Source organism: Oratosquilla oratoria, chromosome 24 (assembly GCF_046742065.1).
Source record: "Oratosquilla oratoria isolate Oo_2021 chromosome 24, ASM4674206v1, whole genome shotgun sequence".
Classification (NCBI taxonomy): domain Eukaryota; kingdom Metazoa; phylum Arthropoda; class Malacostraca; order Stomatopoda; family Squillidae; genus Oratosquilla; species Oratosquilla oratoria.
In genome coordinates this window covers 57,132,558-57,156,557 of record NC_134800.1, presented here as the reverse complement: position 1 = coordinate 57,156,557, position 24,000 = coordinate 57,132,558, and the positions used below count along the sequence as shown (strand labels likewise).

At 37.7% G+C, this 24,000-nt stretch overlaps 1 protein-coding gene across 3 annotated transcripts in view; it reads left to right on the top strand.

Annotated features, from left to right (window-relative positions):
* LOC143038658 (uncharacterized) overlaps positions 1 to 12,864 on the top strand; it is a 46,518-nt gene extending 33,654 nt beyond the window's left edge. For all 3 annotated transcript variants that reach the window (XM_076208160.1, XM_076208161.1, XM_076208163.1), the window contains exons 2-9: positions 2,651 to 2,871; positions 3,010 to 3,160; positions 3,888 to 4,019; positions 5,610 to 5,790; positions 6,911 to 7,058; positions 8,009 to 8,112; positions 9,342 to 9,437; positions 10,539 to 12,864. In XM_076208160.1, the coding sequence (XP_076064275.1) occupies positions 2,651 to 2,871; positions 3,010 to 3,160; positions 3,888 to 4,019; positions 5,610 to 5,790; positions 6,911 to 7,058; positions 8,009 to 8,112; positions 9,342 to 9,437; positions 10,539 to 12,566 (3,061 nt within the window). In that variant the 3' untranslated portion in view covers positions 12,567 to 12,864. The remainder of the gene's footprint in view (positions 1 to 2,650; positions 2,872 to 3,009; positions 3,161 to 3,887; positions 4,020 to 5,609; positions 5,791 to 6,910; positions 7,059 to 8,008; positions 8,113 to 9,341; positions 9,438 to 10,538) is intronic.
* The last annotated feature ends 11,136 nt before the right edge of the window (positions 12,865 to 24,000 follow it).

The window sequence follows — 24,000 nt, the reverse complement described above, 5'->3', positions numbered from 1 at the left end:
AAGATGTGGCAGAGGGCAAGAATTCAAGCTTTTGACTTGGTCACCTCTCTTATAAGGAAGAAAAGCCTCTGGTATATAGATAGATGATTAATATCATCAATATTATTATTGTCTTGCAGCATTGCTTATGACCAAGGGCAGTGGGTGGGATACAGGGATGATCCATCATTCATGAGGAGCTAATGAGAGTGAGGAAGGGGTGATGAATGGGAGTGAAATGGGTGGGAGTGGGTATATGCCTTTTGACTTTGGGTACCTCCCTTGTAAGGGGGGAAAAAGCCCTTGGTGTATAGACAGAATTATTAATATAATTATTATTAATATATTGTTGTTGTTATAATAATTAAGCTGACAACATTCCTTGAGCCACTCCATAGATACCTTAGAGGAATCTCAGGACTTTCCTTTATGTTATATTAATGTATTTACCTAGTTGTATTATACGGGAAGGGAGCTATGCTCATGGTGACCCATCTGTATCTTTCAGCATCAAGTTTTTTCTTAAAATCTTGAATAGTATTTGCACACACTGTTTCTTTATCTAAGTTATTCCAGGTATCCAGCACTCTGTGTGGGAAGCTATTCTTTTTCCGATCTCTTCTATAGTTATCCTTTTTGCGTTTCTTTTCATGACCTCTTGTTTTTCCATTGTCATTTTTTAGTAAATCATTCCTATCAAGGATTTCCATTCCTTTCATGATGCTAAATATAGTCAGTAGATCACCTCTTTTTCTTCTCTGCTCCAGTGTTGGTAGTTCCAATTTCAATGAGGGACTGTTTATATGTCACCAGCATTATACTAGGAGGGGAGCAGTTGTTGGTTGTCAGTTCTCCTTATGTGTAAAGGTTGGGGAAATACAGTTGACCAGTGGAAATACAGAGACCAATGCACCTCCAGGAGGTGAGGGTTTGATTGTTTTTGAAGATGGGCGGCAGGGAGATAATTTTCTTGCCTGCCCATCATACAAGACCACTGGCAGGTATTTACCAAATTCTATTTACCTAATTGTAATGTACAGGAAAGCTGCAATGATTGTTGGAACCTATCTCCTACTCTCCAATTTATTATACCCATCCTCAAATTCATGCACAATTCCAACTTAATCTATATCCTTTATTTCCAGTTATCATATTTAGATTTGAACTCTCATATTATTTGAGCTTGGGCCTTCTAAGCTATTCCAATTATTTATATGTCTGTATGGAAACTGTATTTCTTTACATCCTTTAGACATGTGGTATCTTGTCATAAGCCCCAATCCAGTGTATCTGAGGAGTTGATTCTAAGCTCTGCCTCCTTTGTCTTTCCATATATTAAACAAATCCAGAATGCAGTGGCTCTTGTCTAATGATCATGATATTTGTTACCTTGAGTTTCACTGGTGGGAATCTACAGGTCCACTCTGGAAAGACGCAGAGTGCGGGATGATCTAATAGAGATGTTCAAGTGGATCAAAGGCTTTAACAAGGGTGATGCAAACAAGGTCATCATATTAAGACAAAAGGGCAGGACTCGTGGTGATGGAGTTAAATTGGACAAATTTTGATCTAAGAAGGAAATAGGAAAGAATTGGTTTACTAATAGAGTGGTTAACGAATGGAATAGACTTAGTAACCATGTAATGAGTGCTAAAACTATTGGTTGTTTTAAGAAACTTTATGGATGGGGATGACAAGTGGTAATGGACATGGAACTGCCTAGTGTAGGCCTTATGGTCACTTGCAGTCTCCTTCATTCTTATGTTATGTTCTTATGGCTTGCATGTCTCCTTCATTCTTATGTTATGTTCTTATGGCTTGCATGTCCTCAGCCCCTTCCATAGACCTCTCTAGGAAGAAACATTGGAATATTATCATTGTTGTATTATTGTGGGACTTCTCTGTTACTGGCTTGTATGAGTAGTAGTAGGAGGGGATGGAGCAAGCAATGGATGCCAGGCCTCCAAAATGAAAGGTGGAGGAAATACAGTCAAAGTTAGATATCGTGGGTTGGGTCTGGAGACTGAGATGAGGATGTTGGTAAGTTTTGAAGATTTGCAACAAGGAGACAATTCCCTTTGATGTTTATTTCACAAAACCATCACTTGCAGGTATATATCATTGGTCTCGTTTTTTGTCTAGGTCCTGGTTCTTGTATTTTCTAACTTGGGTTTTCATTTTTTTTCAAGGTATGTCTTATTTTGTTTGACGTTGCCTTTGCACTTTTTGTAAATTTGTTCTAGTATATCTTTCTTTTGTATTTAGATAAATTATCTTGTTTCTGGGGCAACACAATATTGGTAACAGAAGGTGGTTGGAGGTAACTACAGTTTAGTAGTTTTTTGGACTTTTTTAACATTATAAAGCCACTCTCATAGAAAAAATAAGGATGCTAAAATACAGGTATTTCTTGCATAAGTATTCACTTTACTCAGTGAGATAATTCTGCCTTTGTCATCCAATATAGACAAATATTTATCACCTTAGTAAAGGGATGCATTAAATGACCAGGTTAGGTTTTATATAGAGATAGCAACCTTAATCCTTGATGAAACTATAATCTATAGCAGATGTAAGATTTTTTTTTTAACCCATACAAAATAATACAGGCCTATGTCAGCCTCATGTATATAGTGGTAATTTGCATCTGACCAGAATGTTAATTTTGCAGATACATATACCACACAATACGAGAGGATGAAATTTTCATGCAGATTCATCCAGGAAGTGCATCAATGCCAGAAGATCCAAGTCATGCCACACTCACCATCCAGTCCACTGACCCAACTACAAACACAACCACAACTAAGCGCTTTCACTGTACTTATGAAGGATGTACCAGGACCTATAGCACAGCAGGCAACCTGAGGACCCACATGAAAACTCATAAAGGTTTGTGGTATTTTTGCAAGTTTTGTAAGATTTAAGGTAGCTGTAAAAAAAAAGTAGTGATAGTAATTTTGTAATTGATCTTTAAGCATAATGAATATGAATGTTATTAAGTGATATAATGGAATTTTCTTGTGGCAGGGGAGTACTCATTCCAGTGCAAGGCCCCTGGATGTGGTAAGGCTTTCCTGACGTCGTATTCGCTCAAAATTCACCTTCGAGTCCACACAAACCAGAAGCCCTATGAGTGTGATAGTGTAGGCTGTGATAAAGCCTTTACAACATTGTACAGGTATTAAGGCATATTATATGTTTTTCATATATATATATATATATATATATGTATATATATATATATATATATATATATATATATATATATATATATATATATAAAATATATATATATATATGTATACGTACAATTACCAGGTGTGAAAAAACTTGGGACTAGTCATATAGCAGACAAAAACAAAACATTACCATGGCATGTGATATCCTTCAAAGTAGTCTCCTGGTGTCACAGGTGAATCCAAGAGTTGCATTTTTATATAGAGGAAATGTATGTACAAATATAAAAAGTCTTTAGCATTTGGGATGTGTAGCAGTCTGGGTTTGTTTCCCTGTTGACTGGTTGCTGAAGTGGAGACACCATTGTGCTCTCCTCCTTGGCAAAGAAAAGAAAAGAAAAAAAAGAAAAAAGAAAAATAAGAGTATAGGAGACTAGCCTCTTTGGTGCACACCTCCAAGTGAAGGTAAGGGGGTTGTAAGCAGTTCTTCGTGTTGGTTGGTACTGGATAACATCTTTCACAGAATGAGAGCTGATAACTGTGACCAATAAATAGTCCTACTGCCATAAGGTGGCAACATGGAGACAGTCCCACACATATACAACATTTCATCCCAAAAAGATTGATGGGAAAGCTTGAGAATCAATCTTAGCTGCATTTGGGTAGGCAACACTTATTTTCCCAAGAAATTATTCTTTTTTACCTGTGTTCTTTTTATTATCTTTGCAGATTACGTGCACACCAGAGAATACATAATGGTGCGACATTCAATTGCAAGAGAGATGGATGTGTGCGTTTTTTTACTACTCTCTCAGACTTGAAAAAACACGTTCGAACTCACACTGGAGAGAAGCCATTCAAGTATGTAATATTATTTATGTTTGAATCTCATGAACATTTGAATGATTTCCTTGTATTTACTACCTTGTTACACCAGGAGCTTCCTTTTTCCTTCCTCCTCCTCCTCCTCCTCCTCCTCCTCTTTGTCCTCTTCCTCCTCTTCCTCCTCTTCCTCCTCTTCCTCCTCCTCTTCCTCTTTCTCCTGTTTTCTTTCTCCTCCTCCACATCCTCCTCCAAGCTAGTGATATAGAAGCAAATCAACACACACAACACAGACAATAGCCCAGTATTTTTTTTTTCTCATAACGATTAATGGAAGGGATCAATGATGGTGATCCTGTGAGGTGGGTAATGAAGAGAATTGTCTCCTTGATGCTTATTTTAAAATCCTATTAACACCATCTATGGACCATAGTAATGTAATTTTTTTTTTCTTTTATGATAGACGAGTCTCTACTCAAGAATGTTGTTCACTTTCGTCTTCTACTGTTTTCTTTAAATTTCTCGTGTACCAAATGTATTCCAACTTCCAAACCTGAATATACTAAACTCCAGTAATCACCCCACTAGACAACTTCTCCAAATGAATCAACAAATATTGTTAGGCATAACAGTGTGCTCATCTTGTCTCCAAGCAGAAACAGCATAGGGAGTTATCAATGATAACCCCTTGGACCTTTCTGCAGTAGATCCCCATAGAAAAAAGAAGGGGGTAAACAAAAGTAACATAAGGTGTTTAACTCGTCAAAAGTAACATACCACAAGAAAGCAAAATGGTGAGATTGTATACATGCATACCTTACCTTACCATTGTGCCATATCCTCTTGGACTTCGGCAACCATGGAGCGCCACCGTTCACGGTCCCTAGTTACTTGTAACATCTGTGCATACATATACCAAAAGACACTGTACCCCTTATAAGGGGGCCACTTGGCCTAACCAACTAATACACTGACCCATCACTCATTTGTCATCCCTTTTATCACAGCTCTTTTGGGATGAAGTGCCCACTGCTTGGGTCAGAAGCATTACAACAATATACAACACCTTCACAGTAGGGCCTGACAGCTGAAGCTGCTTTACCCCTACTTTTTTCATTACATGTTGACCCTTCCCACTCGTCTGCCCCAGAATTTATGGGGCAGACAAGAAAAAAATCCCTTTGAGCCACATCATTTTATCATTCATTCACAACCACTCTCCGCTCACACTCAAATGGCTTAATTAAATGGAGTAAGTAGAAAAGAACTTTGAAATCTTTGTTACAATCCAGTTTCCATCCATAGACAGAGCAGTGAATTAGATGCCAAAGATCTTGCTGTCAGCTTTCATTATTTTTGCTATCACTTCTTCATATAATGAGATTTAACATCTAACAAATGCTTCCCTCTTACGATTGAGTGACAGAAATATCCCCACATTCAGATGTTACTGACAGAAGTCCAACATCCCTTACTGGAAAGAACCATTGGAGGGCTTGAGCATTTGCTAGGTGCTGTGGGGAATGCATGTTCTTGGTCAGAGAAGGTTGAAGCAATAATTAGGTTATGAATTTTTTCTTGCTTCCAGCCACAGTTCATTACAGTAAATATTATATTTCTTTCAACCAGATGTGAAGAAGACGGGTGTAGGAAAGCGTTCACAGTAAGTCATCATCTGCGCACCCACAAACGAATACATACCGGAGAAAGACCGTATGTGTGCGAGGATCTTGATTGCCAGAAGGCTTTTACAACCAATCACTCTCGCAATTCACACATGAAAAAGCATATAAAGAAAAGTCATCTTGTGGTAAGTAATGCTTTTGTAGTACTTAAATTTTATGATAAAATAGATATATCTTTGGTGTTCCTCTATATTACAATAAACCATGAGTCATATTTATCTGTAACAATGTAGTGACACAAGTGGTTAGAAATGACAGAGAGGAAGTCACACCACCCATCTCTTAATTTAATAAATGAAAGGGGAGAACATCAGTCTGATAAATACAATAGATTCAATATATATGTATGTATATATACTATAATTTTATATCAGACTTACCAAGGATTTTGAAGATGGGTTTTTGGTATATGCCATGATTAGGGACTGTAGAAAGGGGCTTTGAGAAAGAGGGGAATGTCTGTTGGGCAGGGAAGGGAGAAGACAGGGGATAGGTGTGAGTGGAGAATGGTTGAGTATGGATGATATTTTGATGGAACCAGATGGGATTTCTCCCTACTTCTCTATTTTTTGCATGATGGGACAAGGGTGGGGAAGAATCAGGAAATCCCCTGAATGTGATGTTGCCAATTTGACATCCACTTTGGATCATCACTGTCACCTGTCACCCAGTGGCACCACGTATCATAGAATTTAGTCATTGTCACCCAGTGGCACCTCTGTGTGGCAACAAGGGGAAAAACACTGTCACACATCATAGAACTTATTCAAATCATTGTTATAATCCTAAAAAGTGATACTCTTTGTACTGTACAGCTTCCTTTACTATTTACTGAATAAAAAAAAAATATATATCAAATAGCATAAAGATGGGAAATAAGAGAGAGAGAGACATGTACAAAGGTTGATTTGGCAGAATGGTTCACATCACATGCCACACACTGAACGGACTCCTTCAAGCACACAAGGACTATAGCATTAATGCCAGGAAAGATATGAAGTGCAATCTTTGCATGATTTAAGGAGGAAAGAATGAAAGGAACATGTGAGTGAAAGGTATGAGAATTTTCCTCTCATGTGCCACCTTCTCCCTGTGTAGCTGATTGGATCAGAGAAAAATTATTCTTATTGGATTATAATCATGATTAGGATTTTATTTTGCCAGATAAAATTCATCCATTTGTGAAAGTTAAGCATGAAGAAGATTAAATAATATTTACATAAATATGGATCACCAAATTTTCAGAGTCCTAATGATACTGAGTCACATGTGATGGGAAGAGACATTGAAAAGAATTGTAGTGATTTAGACAGTGGGCAGGGTATGACTACCGAGGAAGACAGGAAGCAGTATTCTGAAACATCAAATGTGGACAAAAAGTCTCGTGTCAAGGGTGAGTCGTTGATTTATCATTAGTACTTCATGTTTATTGTTTCACGAGTCATTTTCTTTTTAATCTTTCAATAGATTTCTTGTTTGACCATGTATAATATGTACCTTGAAAAGTATTGATATACATATTTTCTATTTTTTTCATTTCAGTATTTATTGTGTAAGTGTCCATGTTTTATTCTTATTACAGAAAATATATAATGATTTTTTGGAAGGGAAAACAGTATATAAATCAGCAGTTAACCCATTGCCCCAGTTCTCTCATGTAGAAGACCTGGGGTTCCTGAAAAATTCTTTGTTGACATTTGCTCTGTAAATTCTTAAGTGGATGAAAGAGTAGGGTTGCCATATAATGAAGCAGTGAGGGTAAACCAGCTTCAGCTGTCTGGCCCTGCTATTAAGGTGCTCTGTCTTGCTGCATTGTCTTTGAACTGAGTTAGGGGAGACAGGAGTTTTCATCCACAAGTAGTGTAGATAGAAGTGACAAAGATTTTTTTTTTAAACGAGTTTGGGATGGGTAAAGGGTACATTGCCCTTGACCCAATAGTGTGGCATGACCCTTCATTCATGAAGTGCCAAGATGGGAGGGGTTTTAAATGGGTCTTACATATACCAAAGGATTTTTCCCCTTTACAAGGGAGATAGCCAAAAAACAAAGGCATAAAAACCACTCCCACCCATTCCATCCCCACATACCCCTCTCTTAATTGTGTATAAAGTATGTTGGTACTTTGAGAAAGCCTGATATATATATATATATATATATATATATATATATAATTCTTTTGCCCCTGGTATCTGTTGTAGAAGACTCACAGCCTTCAGGTATATGAATGTCTGAAGTATAATCCATTATTGATGGTAATTTTTTTCTCTTCCTCTCATTCCAGATTGTTATAAAAAGTTGAGAGTGACATTTACTAAACTGAAAATTTTCCCTCCTATTTATAGCTTTTGCCATTATTCCACTGCCTGATGATGGAGACTCATGGGAAAGCATGGCACTTCATGACTTCTTAGCTTCAGAGGCCCTGAAACACAACCCAGAAATGAAGGTAAGAGTGATTTAGATTTGTCACATAAATAGTGAACATTATTGGAGCCAATATAGATCCTTGCGTAACTTCACTAATCACCTCCTTCCAGCCTGAATATTTTTCTACTGATTCAATCAATCCATTGCCTCTGGTCTGTCTGGCAGAAGACCCAGCCTTCAGATAACTGGCAACAGCTGAGTCCTCTAAGGATTGTTAGTGTGGGGCATTGTAGTATGAGGTGTTCTGTGTTTTCAGTGTGGTGGTTTCATCTGGGGCAGTTAGAATCTGTGGCCAAGAGTATTCTGTGTTGGTACTGTTATAATGCTGGATGGTGTCCTGAGTGCAAATGTGACAATGTGGTTCCTATTAGATGTGGGATATTCTTTTATCTCAGGGGCCTATGTCTTGGGATTGTTGTTGGAGTAAGGAGTTTGGTGGTACATCAGGAAGGGCAGTAGCACTGGTTATGAAATAAGCTTAGCTTGAAGAGCATATTGTCCTAGAAATGTCAACTGTCAGGGCACATAAAAAAGATAGGCATCCAAAAGCCCTAAAGCCATTGGTCCCATCCATCTCTTCTAGTGAACTAGTTATTGAACTGTATACTTTGTTCCCCAATTGTTCTCTGCATTAATTATTTATGTGTGTGTATTTTACCTAGTTGTATTTTACAGGAAGAGAGCTATGCTCGTAGTGACCTGTCTTTGTATCTTTCAGCTTCAAGTTTGTTCTTAAATTCTTGTATAGTTTTTGCACTTGCTGTTTCCTCATCCAATTTATTCCAGATATCCACCACTCTGTGTGGGAAACTATTCTTTTTCAGATCTCTTCTATAACTATCCTTTTCAAGTTTCTTTTTATGTCCTCTTGTTTTTCTTTTATTCCACTCTAGTGAATCATCTCTATTGAGGACTTCCATCCCTTTCATAATTCTGTAGATGGTCACTAGGTTTCAAAATATCTGAAGTCATATCTCCTGAATGGTTGTTCAGATTAGAATTTCATTAATGTGTTTAGAGCTCTAAAACTACCTATAAACAAAATTTCAGCAAAATCAGAGTGATGAGGGTGTTAGGCACTTGTTGATCTGACAGAGAATGCCCCCATTGTTTTCCCAAGGATTTCCAGACATGTGGAATTCTCCCAGACATGCTTGTCCTCCTGAAAGAATGGACATTAATCCCTTTTTTGGAAAAATTGGCTGTACATGAAAAAAGTAATCGTTATTTATTTTTTGTTTGTTCCAGGTGCCAATAATCAAAGCCTCAGATGATGTTTCAGTCAGAACACTTTTAGATTCAACTCAAAAACTCCATGATAAATCTCAAGAGGATAAAGAGAAGGTTAGATATATGTCAATAGAATAATGATAATGATTATTATTATTATTTCATTATTATTATTTCATTATTATTACATTGAAGGAAAAAGGGGTACATGTGAGTGTAGTAGTTTCCGAGGGATCATTTTGTTGAGTGTAGTTGGGAAGGCTTATTTGATGATTTTGATTGATTTGATTTTGAGTGAATTAGGAGAGGAAGAGAGGGAGTAATTGCTAAGGAATACTGTGGGTTTAGGAAAGGTAGGTCTTGCATAGATCAGATTTTTAGGGAAGGCAAATATGTGAGAAAACTTTAGGAAAAGGAAAGGATGTTTTTGGGTCTTTATGGATTTGAAAAAGGTTTATGATTGGGTAGACAGGAAGGCACTGTGGAAGGGATTGCAGATATATGGGATTTGGGGAAAGCTGTTAAGGGCAGTCAAAAGTTTTTACGAGAGTAGTAGAGCCTATGTTAGGATGGGAATTGGAGACAGTGAGTGCTTTGAAGTAAAAGTAGGACTGCATCAGGGCTGTGTCATGTCACCATGGCTGTTCATTGTGTACATGGATGGGGTGGTGTGGGAGGTAAAGGCAAGGGTTATGGTTAGGGGACTAGAAATTATAAAAAAAAAAAAAAAAAAAAAAAGTTGTTTGGTGATGACACTGCTTGTGGCAGGGTCAGAGGAAGAATTAAGGGAGTTAGGCACTGAGTTTGAAAAGATATCCAAAAGGAGAAATTTGAAGGTAAATGTGGGTAAAAGCAAAGTGATGCGATGTTCAAGACCAGAGGATGGCAGCGAGTTGGAAGGAAGTCTGAAAGGAGAGAGGCTGGAGGAAGTTGATAGTTTTAGGTATTTGGGGTCTCGTGGCAGAAAAGCCAAGAAAAGAGGAAGGGAGGGAGGGGAGGGATGGTGAAATGGGTGGGAATGGAATCATGCCTTTTTACTTTGGCTACCTCCCTTATAATGGGGAAAAAGCCTTGTAATATTGTTATTATTATTATTATCATTGTTGTATTATTATTTGTAGTTAATGTTGTTGCTTGTTATTTATGCTTAATTTGATTGAAATTGTATTTTATGATTGTATGTACCTATTTTTAAAGACTGATTTAACCTTTCAGGAGCAGAAAAGTCAGTCATTGTTAGAACGTATAACAGCCCATGCAGAAATATGCAAGTGCAACCCATGCAAGTGTGACCCAACCAGAAATGAATGTAGCTGTAACCCAGTTGATGAAGACAGACTAACTAATGAAAACAAAGAGATGAAAGGGGCTGCATCTTCACAGAGACAGCCCACATCAAATACATTAAAAACTGACTCAGAATATGTTATGAATGCATTACCTGGTCAGATCTTGACAGATGGCAGCCAGCTAGAAGGCACTTCAACTCAGGACTCGCAAATGGAAACATCCCAAGCTGATGTACCAACATCTGTTGACATTGGAGACTTATGCACTGGCATGCGAAGAAAACAGCTCACTGTGGAGGAATTTCTGCATAGTTCAGAGGAACCTTCAAGTTCTATGGGTGACCATAGCCATCAGGCATCACTTGAATCACATGGGAAAACTCAGTCCACAAGCCATAGTATGGATTCATTGCTGCCCATCAGAAACTTAAGAGTACAAAATAGTGTAAATTTCTCATCACTTTCATCATTCGATGATAGCCCCTCACTCACCTCATCCTCCATAGATGACTTCATTGGTTCTCAACTCACACACCCTTCATCCTTCAGTGTACAAGACCGTGTTGGATGCGAACAAGATAATCGTAACACTGTACTTGGCCAAATGTCAAACTCCATGGATGGTAACTTTGAAGTTGACATGGCCCCTTCAGATATTACTGCGGACTTTACGTTTTCCCCGGCTTCAATGATGGAGTCCTTTCTGGCGGATGAGTTGAATTATGCTTCTCTCCCTGCCCATATTGCTCCTGCAAATAAGAGTAATTCATCTTCAGCCGTCCTGCCTACTCCTTCTAGTGTTCCGACTAACTCGATGGTAACTGCTTCAGGATCATCCTCACAAGGCAAGGGCAAGTGTTGTTCTGGTGGAAAAGAATGGGGAGAGATGCCATCACGAAGTTGTTGTCAAACATCCTCGCCAGTTCCACAACAAAGTTCAAAGTCTTGCTGTTCCAGTAATTTCTCTTCGTGCTGTTCAGCATCAAATTCAGGTTACTTAAGCACACAAAACAACACTGTTTCAGGTGTTGATGTTCAACAGTTTTCCAATTGCCACAGTAAATCCCCTCCAGAACAGAAACCCTCTTGTTCTCTCCAAGAAACCATACCTCTTCAGTCTTGCTGTTCCTCAGGTATCAGAAAGACTCAGTCATCTTGTTGTAACAACAAATCAGATAACCTTTCCACAGTAGATCAAAAGAAAGATGGGACATCTCCATCTAGCATGGGTCTTGGCACCAACTCTTTGGTTGAACAAAGTGATTCAAGAGGGGCAAGTTCCCAGAACAGCAGTTTCCCCAGTAATGAGATATCAGCAAGTTTTGCTCAAGATAACAACTTAGACTTTTCAAACAGTGGCTTTGGTACTAATTCCAGGTGTCTGGATCAGAGTAACAGTATACATTCAGGCTCCCAAAGTATGCAAAACCATGAGGAAACTGTGCCTGATTTACTTTCCCTTACCAATTCACATTCTCATAATAATACACATTCTTCTTCTGGCATTAATACTTCCAATCACAATACACCACCAAATGCTAACCAGCCTCACTGCCACCACAAACATATTTTCCATCAATCAAATTTCCACCACCATCATGCTAATCGTACAGGCTCACCTCATCAGATGCCCAACCATCATCACAACCAACTTCAGTCCAGTCATTGTCATTTCCATGATCAAAAGGAAGGTAACTCTGGTCTTAACATCATCATGAAGAAAGATGATAATGATTCCTGCTGTGTTGTACTGTGTACAAATAAGCTACAAATGCTGAAATATGTCCTTTCCAAATGTGACTGCAGTGACTGTGAGAAACCGTCTGCTAGTGCAGATCTACAAACTCTTCTAAACGATGCTCTTAATCAGTGGGAAGCTAATGAGCAAGCCACACAAGAGTTTGAACCTCAACTTAACTCGTCAACCTCTTCAGTAAATTTGGAGTGGCCTTGAGAAAGATAAATTTGAAAGTGATTATGAACAGTCTGTTGTCATTTGATTATAGCTTTTACAGAGATATTTGTATACTTATGTACAGTTTACAGTGATGTTTGTATTGACACAGACTGAAAGTACAGTTCATTGTGATATAAAAAGTAGGAATATTTTAGCCTATGTTAGGCTGTCTTGTTGAAATGTGTGTTCAGAGAATTGCTTGTAAATAATTTTCCTATATTCACTCTTGAAATTTGTTCACAGTTTTCTTCAGTCTTACCTTATGTGATTATTTGAATAAAAGAATTATATGCATATATATATATATATAATATATATATATATATATATATATATGTATATATATGTGTGTGTATATATATATATATATATATATATATATATATATATATATGTATATATATGTGTGTGTATATATATATATATATATATATATATGGGCAGGAGATTTTCTCTTATACAGTGAGTCATCCTTATACGGTAATTCTTCATCCTGTAAATTCACAATTATGGCATTTGGTAATTACTACCCTCGATTCTGTTTACGGTAAGAAAAATTCACAGATACGGTATCCGCTCATGTTTTGAAGAGGAAAGAGCAGGGAGAAGGTACGTCTGCCATAACCTACTATTACATGTTATAATGGGTTTGGTAACACGGTAATTTCAATTTGCGGTAAGGTATTCAGGAACGCATATGTACCGTATAATGAGGACTTATGGCACTTCATTGAAAGTGATGGGTAATTATGCATTCATTATTTTCTTTAATGTATTTTCCATATGTTACTATGGACTTGTGTTCCTTTGAAAGGAGGTTTATGATTTCACTGTAGGTGGTTGTGTTTGCTATATCGTGATTTCGGGTTCAAGACCCTTCTTCAGTATTTCTTAGGAATATTCTATCTTGTCAGGATAAGAATTATTCCAGTGTCATATTCAATTATATTACTTTATATACTTAAATTTCTGTACTTGCTCTTAATTGGGGGAGGTCACCGGTCACCTGGGATAGGTTACCTGGTAACCCAGGCAGTGATGAAATGACACGTGCTAGGGGAAGCCTCTGACTTCAAATCAAAGCCGAGACAAAAATGCCACACTCCCAAGCACAGGGTATTTTGTCACAACACGAAGTCGGAGGCTTCCCCTAGCACGTGACATTTCATCACTCCCTGAGTTACCGGGTAATCTCTCCCACATGATTGATGACCTCCCCTAATGAAGAGCAAGCACAGAAATTTAAGTATATAAAGTAATGTAATTAAATATAACATTGGAATAATTCTTATCCTGACCAGATAGAATATTCCTAAGAGATACTGAAGAAGGATCTTGAACCCGAAATCACTATATAGCAAACATACCACCTACAATGAAGTCACAAACCTCCTTTCAAAGGAACATAAGTCCATAGTAACACATATGGAAAATACATTTGAGAAAATAATAAATGCACAATTATCCATCACTTTCAATGAAGTATATATATATATATATACATATATGCATATATATACATATATATATATATAATATATACACACACATGATATATGTATATATATACATATATACATATATATATGTATATATATATATTATATCATATATGTATATATATATACATATATATATATATATATATTAAATGTGTACAATACATGTACATTTTTGTAAGTGTACATATTATTTATCAACAATCTCCTTTGTTTTACAGTGGAGGTAGTCTGATAGATTAGCAACCTCATTCTTGTATTGAAAAACTTCCTTGACCTTTCATTCCCTTCAGTTACCCTATTGGAGACATACACTTTCATATTTCTTTACTGTACTAACAGTACAATATTTTTTTCAGCATTGAAATAGAAAGTATCCATATTTTCATCCATGTGATTAAGTGTCATCCACCTAACCTCCACACTCGTTACCGTTTAGGCCAAACACTTTCTTTTGTTCCCAATTTTATTTCTGGAACCTCTTTGCACCTGTTGTCCTCCAGTTTTTAATTGATACACTTAATTTCACTGCCGTCACTCAAGTCTCTCCATATTTTCATATTGGTTTGGCATCCCTTGCTCCTTCTAAGTGGGATGGCTGAGTCAAATTATACATCTTGCACTCACATTTTTTCACTCCACCATCTTGTATCCTTGCATCTGTCTTTGCACTTCTTGTATACCGGTACAGTACATACATTCCATGAACCGTTTCTTTTCACTCCCATAGAGTACTGTCTTACTTGTTTTTAGCTCTTCTCACATACACCTGCCTTCAGGTGTTCCAGTGTTTCTCCATCCAAGAGATACATGGGAGGGACTAGAGATTATTGCCAGCCACTGTGTGACTACAGGTTTCCAGTCAAACTCAAGGTAATAGTTATTATTGTTATTATCCATTAACATAGAGAAGAGACAGAATTGGGGTGGAGAGCTGTCAGATAGGATAGGTTGAGGAATGCAGAGGTGGTTTTGGCATATAGAAAGGATGAGTTGGGAAAAATTAACAAAAAGTGTGTGGAAAACAGAAGCAGATAAAGTGAATGTAGAGGAAATCCAAGAATGTGGTGGATGGATGGGATAAAGGGGGCCGTGGATGCACAAGGAATCTCTTGAGCAGGGAAGAATGTGGGACAAAAACACGAGTGAATGAATGGAGATTATGAATGGATTTAAAATTTATGTGGTTTAAAAGGATGAGTTCTTCATCTCTATAAATTATTTAATGAATAAGGAGGGGGATGGGTGTGCCTTGTAATGAAGTGTAGGGAGTAAACCAGGTTTGGTCATTGGGCTTTGTTATGGAAGTGCTGTGCCTAACTGCATTGCCCTTGACTCAAGTGAGGTGTTGAGGTAGGAGAAGCATTAGATGGTTTAACTGTATGTAGTGGGTGTGTGGTTTGACTTGGCCACTCTCTTTTAAGGGGGAAAGGGCCTCTAGTATATATACTATGTGCATATTAATGTTGATGTTATGGTTAGTCAATGAATATATGGTTGGGATGGCAAAAAAGAAAAAAAAAGAACAAAAATACTAGGTAGGGATTTGGAGTTGGTTTGTAAATGACATTGTACTTTTGGCTTGTTTTTATGAGAAACTGAAACTGGCAGAGTTGGAAAGGATGTGTGAGAGGAGGAAGCTAAGGGTGTGAGTGAATGTAAGGAGAAGTACAAGGAATGCTGGTGGCAAGTCGGGTGTACAGTATGTTTGAAGGGTGATTGCATGTGACAATGAGGGGAACACAGGAGGTGGATGTGAATTGTAGAGTAAAGGAGGCAAGTAAATCTCATAGGATGAATGAAAAATAAGATGAGAAATAGATATCTGGGGATGAATGCAAAGAAAAGGTTTTATAAAGGAGTGATTATGCCCATGGCACTATATGGCATAGAAACTTGGGATTTGAGAGAGGCAGAAAGGAACAGCCTGGTGTTGAAGATGGAGTGCTTGAGAAATATGGCAGGTGTAATGAGGATGGGTAGATTTGGTATAGTGGAGGTCAGATAGAGAATGGAGGTGGAAAGGGGTAGGGTAGATAATAAATACTTAGTTTGGGCACATGGAAAGAATGAGCATAGAGAGGCTAGCATCAAGAGTTTGGAAAGCAGAAGTTGGAGGACTTCGAGAGGAAGATTTAGAACACCCCATCTTATGCTGTCCCATTCTCACCAACAATACAATAGTTCGTCCTTGAGTAACTTGTTGGCCAGTCCAGTGGCTGTTGTTAGTTACCATGGAAACATGGGTCTCTTGTAAGAGACACCTGAGGCAACAGATTGATTGAAGGGGGCATTGAATGCAGGAGGAATGTCTATTGAACAAGGAAGACAGGAGTGAATGAGTGGTTGTAAAGGGATGTTCTTATCTGCTCCGTAAATTTTTCAAGAGGATAAAGGTGGGGGACATCACCATATAATGAAAAGGTGGGGATGTACTAGCCCCAGCTATGGAAGTACTGTGTCTTGCTGCATTGCCTTTGACCTGAGTGATGTGGTGGGGACAAGGATTACCCTTCATTTATGAGGTGCAATGTTGGGAAGGGTGATGAATGGGTTTTGGATGTGTGTGAAATGGGTGTAGCTCCACAACTTGCCCTCCCCCTCTCTCCCCAACTTATTTTGGAGAAAAGGTTCTTTGGTACATGTGTATATTTGTATGGACACTTCTTGCTATGGGCCATGTTTCACTGTGCCCTAACCTTGAAGAGATCAAAAGAAGTCAACAAAAGAGTTAAGCTTTTTCTCTTGTACACTATGGGAATATTAAAACACTTGTTGTATGCTAACAGTCCATGCAAAAAATATACTGATATTTGGTGCAATTTGCTTACTGGCTGTATTCCACCCAAGAATAATCTAGATTTTGTGATTATCACAAATTTATGGGAAGGTGACTTGAATTCACAACATTCATTGCCCAGTGGGATGTTTAGTATAGGTTATGAATAGTGAAATGTTATCAGGCAGTAGTTCTGAAGTAGTCTTCAGAAGGAGCCTTAGAAGCAACATTTCATAAGATGAGATCTTATACTTAAGATAGAATCTTTCTAAAGGTGTTCAAAGGAAATGAGAAGGTTTGGTATGAAAGTGCTCTTCTATGAATTGACATGCAGCCAGAGCTACTCAGTCAACACAAAGCTTGGTAAGTGATAGCAAGAAGTAGGAGTTACCTGTTACCATGTGATTCTAGACTGGTAGTGTCATGCTCCAACAAGAGCACCATCCAGCATTGGAACATTTCACACCCACATGACATAACAAGCCCTTCGAGAAAAACCATTGTACTTAGTACTCCAACAACAACCCTCAGACATAAGTCTCACAGAGAAAACCCTTCCACGCCTGAAAAGAACCACACTTGCATGCCTGTACTCAGGATACATCTGTCATTTAGGTAGTACCAACACAATAGGCCAGGCTGCAGATTCAAACTGCCCTGGAAGCAACCACCACACAGAAGACAGAACACCACATACTACAATACCCACACTAAAAATCTCAGACAACACAGTGTCTTCCTTGAGTGACTTGCGGAACTACCCAGAGGCTGTTGCCGGTTACCTGAAGTCCATGGGGTTTTCTGCAAGAGAGACAAGGGTGAATGGGTTGTTTCAGCAAGTTCTAGTATTGCTTGCATATCAGTAGCCAAGAACCAGTCCAACATAGTATTCAATTTCCTTCATATTCTCTATCAAAATCTATGAGCCCTTTCTCCTCCAGTTCCCACCCTTAGGTCACCATATATATATATACATATATATATCATATATATATCACATATATATATATATATATATATATATATATATATATATATATATATATATATATATATATATATATAGTTTTTTTTTTTTTTTTTTGTCCCTCCATACTTGATCATTTTGAGTATCTTTCTTACTATTACATAGTGAGTGGCCAGTGGTTGGGGTACCAGTAGGTGGTAGTCCTGGGAGATAGATATGAGAGAGAATCATCTTGTTGCTTGTCTTCAAAACTAGTCAACAACCAAACTTCCATTTGGAGGTGCAGCCTCAAGGGGTTGACACTCACTCATTTGCATTCTCCTTTTCACTTGAGGAGAACTGACAACTGGTGACTGGTCCTCGCACTGATACAGCATGGAGAACAAACCAACATTTCCTGAGAGAGACCCATATAAGAGCCTGAGGACCATTGCCAGCTACTGTAGGGCAGCAATTGTTTTGTTGTACAAGGTGATCTGGTACCCATTTTTTCATTCTTGCTAAATGTATGCTAAGTAATTTTCTTTACCCAGTTGCATCTACTGTTGAGGTAGAAGGATACAGTGGAAGGATACAAATCAGTCAGAATAGTGAAACCAGTGTGGAATGAAGGAGAGGAAAACAAGGGTGAAAAGCAGATGAGATGAGGGTGTGAAGGAGAGATGTTAGACTCAGTCCAGAGGGCAAGTGTCAGCCATTATGGGCTACATCTTCAGATGGACAGAAAAGTTCATCATCTCTCTGCCATCCTTTCTGTTGGACGACAGTGTGTGTGTAAAGAGGAAACATAGGAGTTTTAATGACTTTATTCCTGACTAGCTTTGAAATCTTTCTCAATGGAATTGTGTTACAGGATGAGTAGTGGGCTATATGTGCATTCAAATTTCCCCTCATGGACAGTGTCTTCCCTTAGTGTGGTCTGGGGTTCCATTCTAGGAGGGCAAATGTGACTGGCTTTTATCCATTTAAGATCCTATGTTTTTTGTGTTGGTGTTCTAACTAGGTAGTGACTTGGTGACCTATCGAAGTTTTTTATTTTGACCTTTGACTAAAACCGTGGCCCACTTGCAATTTTGCAAATGTCTGTTTCAGTGTAGTTTACTAGAGCATTTATGTCCTAGTGGTGTCTTATGTCTGCTCTGCATTACCTAAATCTGTTTGTTGGTCATCAGCATATTTCACCATAGTATGAATTGTCACAGAGAATCTTGTAAATGATGCTGGTGTCACTGTTGGTCTTGGTACTCCCCTTCCTGATCAAATATTTGATTTTTTCCCCATGTTGATAACTATAACATGTCCTGCGGGTCTTAGTGTCCTGCTGAGCATGTGAGGAAAAAATCAGAATTGTGAAGCACTAGATATTGCTTATCTGATCTCTCTCTATCCACTTTCCCATGTTGTAATTTACTTGCTTTTTGTAAATTGTTCCTAACATGCCCTTTCAGTACCTGAAGCTCTTAAATGCTGTTGTGATGCATTTGCTTTCCTTGTCCAAATATTCTTTGTTGCATATGAGAGCTGTAAGGTAAGACCCAATGATTACTCCTGATTTGGTCTCTTCATCTTGTGCATTGAAGTAGTGAATGAAGTCATCCATGTTAGCCAGTTTATGGTGTACCTTGAATCTGGCACTGTCTCCTGACCTGATGATGACGATGTCTCGGAAGGGTAGCGAGCCATCATTCTTCGCTGTGGTAAATTTTATTTGTATCATTAAGTTGCTGCTGTAGGTTTTTCATTTTGGTTGTCTTGTGTGAGGTGAAGAGGCAGTTGTAAACATAGTGGTACTTCTAGGAGTCATCTGAGATGATGTAGCTGAATGTTCTTTTATTGAGCGTTTCCATGTAGAGTGATACTGCCATCACACTTGATGGAGATCCCATTGAAAGACCCTCATGTTACCTCTCTTGGTTGTTGAAAGTGAATAAACAAATTTCATGCACTTCCTGTCAGCTCCAAGTAGTCATGCTTGTTGATAAGTTGTTGGTATCAGTCTGTTGGAGTCTTTTAACAGCATGAAAGACTATTTAAACATTTGTATGGAGGGAGGTGATTTCAAACCTTACCAGTCATTTGCCTATGGAGTCTACCTTGCCCAGTTTTTCAATTAGATCAGTAGAGTTTTCAGGTGTACCCCATTTATTCCTCCCAGTGATGCTGAAAGTGGTTTTGCCAGATGCTTAGTCATCCTATGTAGGCCACTTCCTATGCTAGAAATGATGGGTCAGAGAAGGATGCACAGTTGTGGAATTTTTGGAAGACTCATGGAAGGAATTCCTGGATCTTCCATGAGGTAAAGAAGTTTTTGTCCCTCTGATTTCTTTTATCTTTCTCACATCTATGTTGAACATCTTTGCCCTTTCCTTTGCCCTGCCATCTCAATGATAATAACACCATTGTCTACTGTTATCATGAGGACAAGAAATTCATTCAAAACACGGGTATATCTGCTGGGGATGGTTTTGTGATTATTCTTCACTGCAATATAATGGCATAATAGTAGTCCTTGCTTTTAGCAAGATTCAGATCACTGTCCTTCAGGTTGTAATTTTTGCTGATTTAGCAAGTTGGATTCTAGTGGTTGATGGTGCTGAATTTTTTACCAAGTGCAAGGGCCTTCTTTTGTGTTTGCATTAGGCTGTACGTAGATAAGTTGTTGATGAGGTTTTTTTTCTTCCACTTTAATTTCACTTGCTTATATTGCATATTTGTGCAGTTTTTCTTTGTAGTTTCATCCTCTGGACATGATTCTTTCTCTCAAGTCCTTCAGCAAGATATGGTGGAAATGAACAATTTTGTAGTTTGCCGATCTCATCCTCCTCCTCTCTAAGAATTTCTCTAGCCCATTACTGTTCCTGTAAAACCATTACTTTGAGAAAGGTTACTGCAAAACTAGTCAGGAATAAACTTCGATTAAGACTCCTGTGTTATCTTTTTCCACCCATATTAACCTGTCAGAAAAGGTAGACAGATCCCTCTAATGAAAGAAATAAATGTGACACAAAAAGAAATAAGGGACCAAATAATAAACTTTGATGTCAGAAAATCCCATGGTCTAGAGGAAATTGCAAACTGGATACTAAAAGAATGTATAGATGAACTAGTGGACAAGATATATAAAATAATAGATTGCTCATTCAAGGAAGGAAAGGTACCACGAGATTGGAAAAATGCAAGTGTCGTACCAATATTTAAAGGGGGAGATAATGAAGACCCAACAAACTATAGACCGGTCTCCCTTACAAGCACAATAGCTAAAATATGTGAAAAAGTTATCAAAAGTAGATGGATTAAACATCTGGAAGAAAATAAAATACTGAATCCAAAACAATTTGGCTTTAGACAAGGAAGATCTTGTGCTACCAACTTAATTTTTTTTTTTATTCAAGGTTAATAGATATAATGCAAGAAAAGGACAAATGGGGAGATTATGCTTTCCTGGATTTACAAAAGGCATTTGATAAAGTACCTCACAAGAAGCTACTAAGAAAACTCAAAACAACAGGAGGTGTACAAGGAAAATGATTGAAATGGAAGATTTCCTGCATGGGAGAAAAATGAAGGTGGTACTTAGAGATAAGAACTTGAACTGGGAAGAAATAAGTGGAGTCCCACAAGGTTCAGTATTAGCTCCAATAATGTTTGCTATATATATAAATGACATGGATGAAGGTGTAGAATGTTATATGAACTTCTTTGCAGATGATGCAAAACTACTAAAGTAAGTACAGAAACAGGTTGTAAATCACTATAGAGAGACCTGGACAAAGTCTGGGAATGGAGTCAAAAGTAGGAAATGAACTTCAACATCAAGAAATGTAGTATAGAGTTTAGAAAAAGTAAAAAAAGAATATCAGGACTATATAAAATCTGTACAAAGGAAGTAAAAGTTAGCTCAGAAAAGGACCTAGGAGTGATTATTAACAAACATTTGTCACCAGACAAGCATATTAACAAAGTAGTTGGAGAAACCTACAATTTACTAAAGATCAATAAAGGTGGCTTTCAATTACTTGGAGAAAGTAATGGTTAGAAAAAATATTAGTCACACTGATAAGATTGTAGTATGCTGCAGCACTATGGACACCCATCACATAAAAAGAATATAAAGAAATTAGAAAGAATCCAAAGAGCAGTGACAAAGATGGCACCAACACTCAACATTGACATACGAACAAAGATTGTCTAAACTGGAACTACCAATCCTAGAACAAAGAAGAGAAAGAGATCTATTGGCCATTTACAAAATCATGAAAGGCATGGGAGTCCTTGACAGAGAAAACTTGTGAAAGTGGGATAGAAGAAAAGCAAGAGGACATGAAAAGAAGCTAAAAAAAGATAGTTATAGGAGAGATCTGAAAAAAAAAGTGGAGTTCAGATAAAAAAAAAAAAAAAAGAATATCAGGACAATATACAATTGGAACAAAGGAAGTGGGATCAGAAAAAGACCTGGGAATAATTATCTCAAATGACTTGTCCCCTGATAAACAAACAAAATTGTCGGAGAATCCTACAACTTGCTAAAATCAGTAAAGGTGGCTTTTACCTATTTAGACAAATGATTAAAAAAATATTAGTCACACTAATAAGGCCTAGACATTACACGGACATTGCCAAATTACAGAACGTGTACAAGTATGTGTGTATATATATATACACACCTAACTTTATTAGAGAAGAAAGGAGCTATCCACGTGGGTTCCTGTCTCTTACTCTCTGTTTGTCATACCTAATTTTAAATTTGTCCATGGTTTAAGCTTGGGCTATATCTTCCAGGGTACTTCAGTTGGTTTATCAATATTGAAAGCTTTTTTGACATCCGTCAGATATTTGGTCTTCTTCAATTTGTTCCGAGGACCTTGTAATGTCCTATTTGCCCAAACCAAGAGATGTCACATTTAGTTATTCCCTTCAGCAACCAGAATACTGCAGTCCAAAGGAGGAAAATATCAAATTAATGAAAATTGGTAGTTGTGGTAAAAAATTTTAACAGAGGGGATAAGGAAGAAGCTTTATATTTTAAACAGGTGTCCTTGACCAGCATAATAGCTGTGTGGGAGAATTGTAAAAGACAAATGGACAAGATACAGGAGAGAAAAACTGTGTGGATTAGAATATGCAGTAGTGGTTTCATCTCTGGATGAAGTGAAAGATATAAACAAAATCCAAAGAGTACAAAAAGCAACACCCAAATTGATTCCCAGCCTTACAGATAAAATATACATCATAACACAGTAGGAGTTGCTTGTAATCTCACCAGAGACTCCTGTAAACTGCATATGATTTGATGTATATAGTAATAATAATTGTTGCCTAAAGTTTCACTGAGTGGAAAACCCAGAACCCCGCAGTGGCTGACAAATCTTCAGGCCCACAAGCAGAGATCTCTGGGAAGAAATTTAAGTCTGTATTGTATTAGTGTAGGACTGTTTCTATGTCACTGACTGAGAGTAGTAGGAGGAAGAAAGCAATCACCTGTTGTCAGTTCTTTGGATATATGAAGTGTAAGGAATACTGTTGATAGAGAACCTGGATCCAGTCAGGAGATTGAGAGTCAACCCCTCTGGGCTGCATCTCTTAGTAGAGGTGATTTTCTTTACAAATTTCGAAAATGGGAAGTGATGCTGTCCATCTTTCAGAAAAACCACAAGAAGGTACTCATCGTTGCTTCCATGTAAATAGTACACCCACTTTATTGATGGGTTAGGAACTTTTGATATCTTTTGATACCCAAACTTGTCTATACTAATTTTCATATGGTCAGATCCCCATTTGTTTTCACTTTTCTATCCCTTCGTCTACTCATTATGTTTGTGTATTTCACTTGAAGTGTTTTGAATAAATAAATTTGTTTGTTAATTGAAAAATATATAAACACAGAAATGAAAATTATTAGATGAGAGCACTGCCATTACTTTGTAAACAAAATATGTTAGATCGGTATCACTGGATTGTAAGGCAGGTCATCCACAGCAGGACCCAACTGCCAGAGGTGGTTCACCCCTACTGCCTCTTCTTATGGTGACCTCCCCCTCCCCCATCCTCATCCCTTGAGAATAATGTAGCAGTTGAGAAAAACATCCTTTCAGGCTGTCATTCTTTCATCCAATAAATTTTATTCATTCCTATCTTTTGGACCTTCTCTTCCATTCTTGAAACATGGAAACGTATTGTATTTCTCAA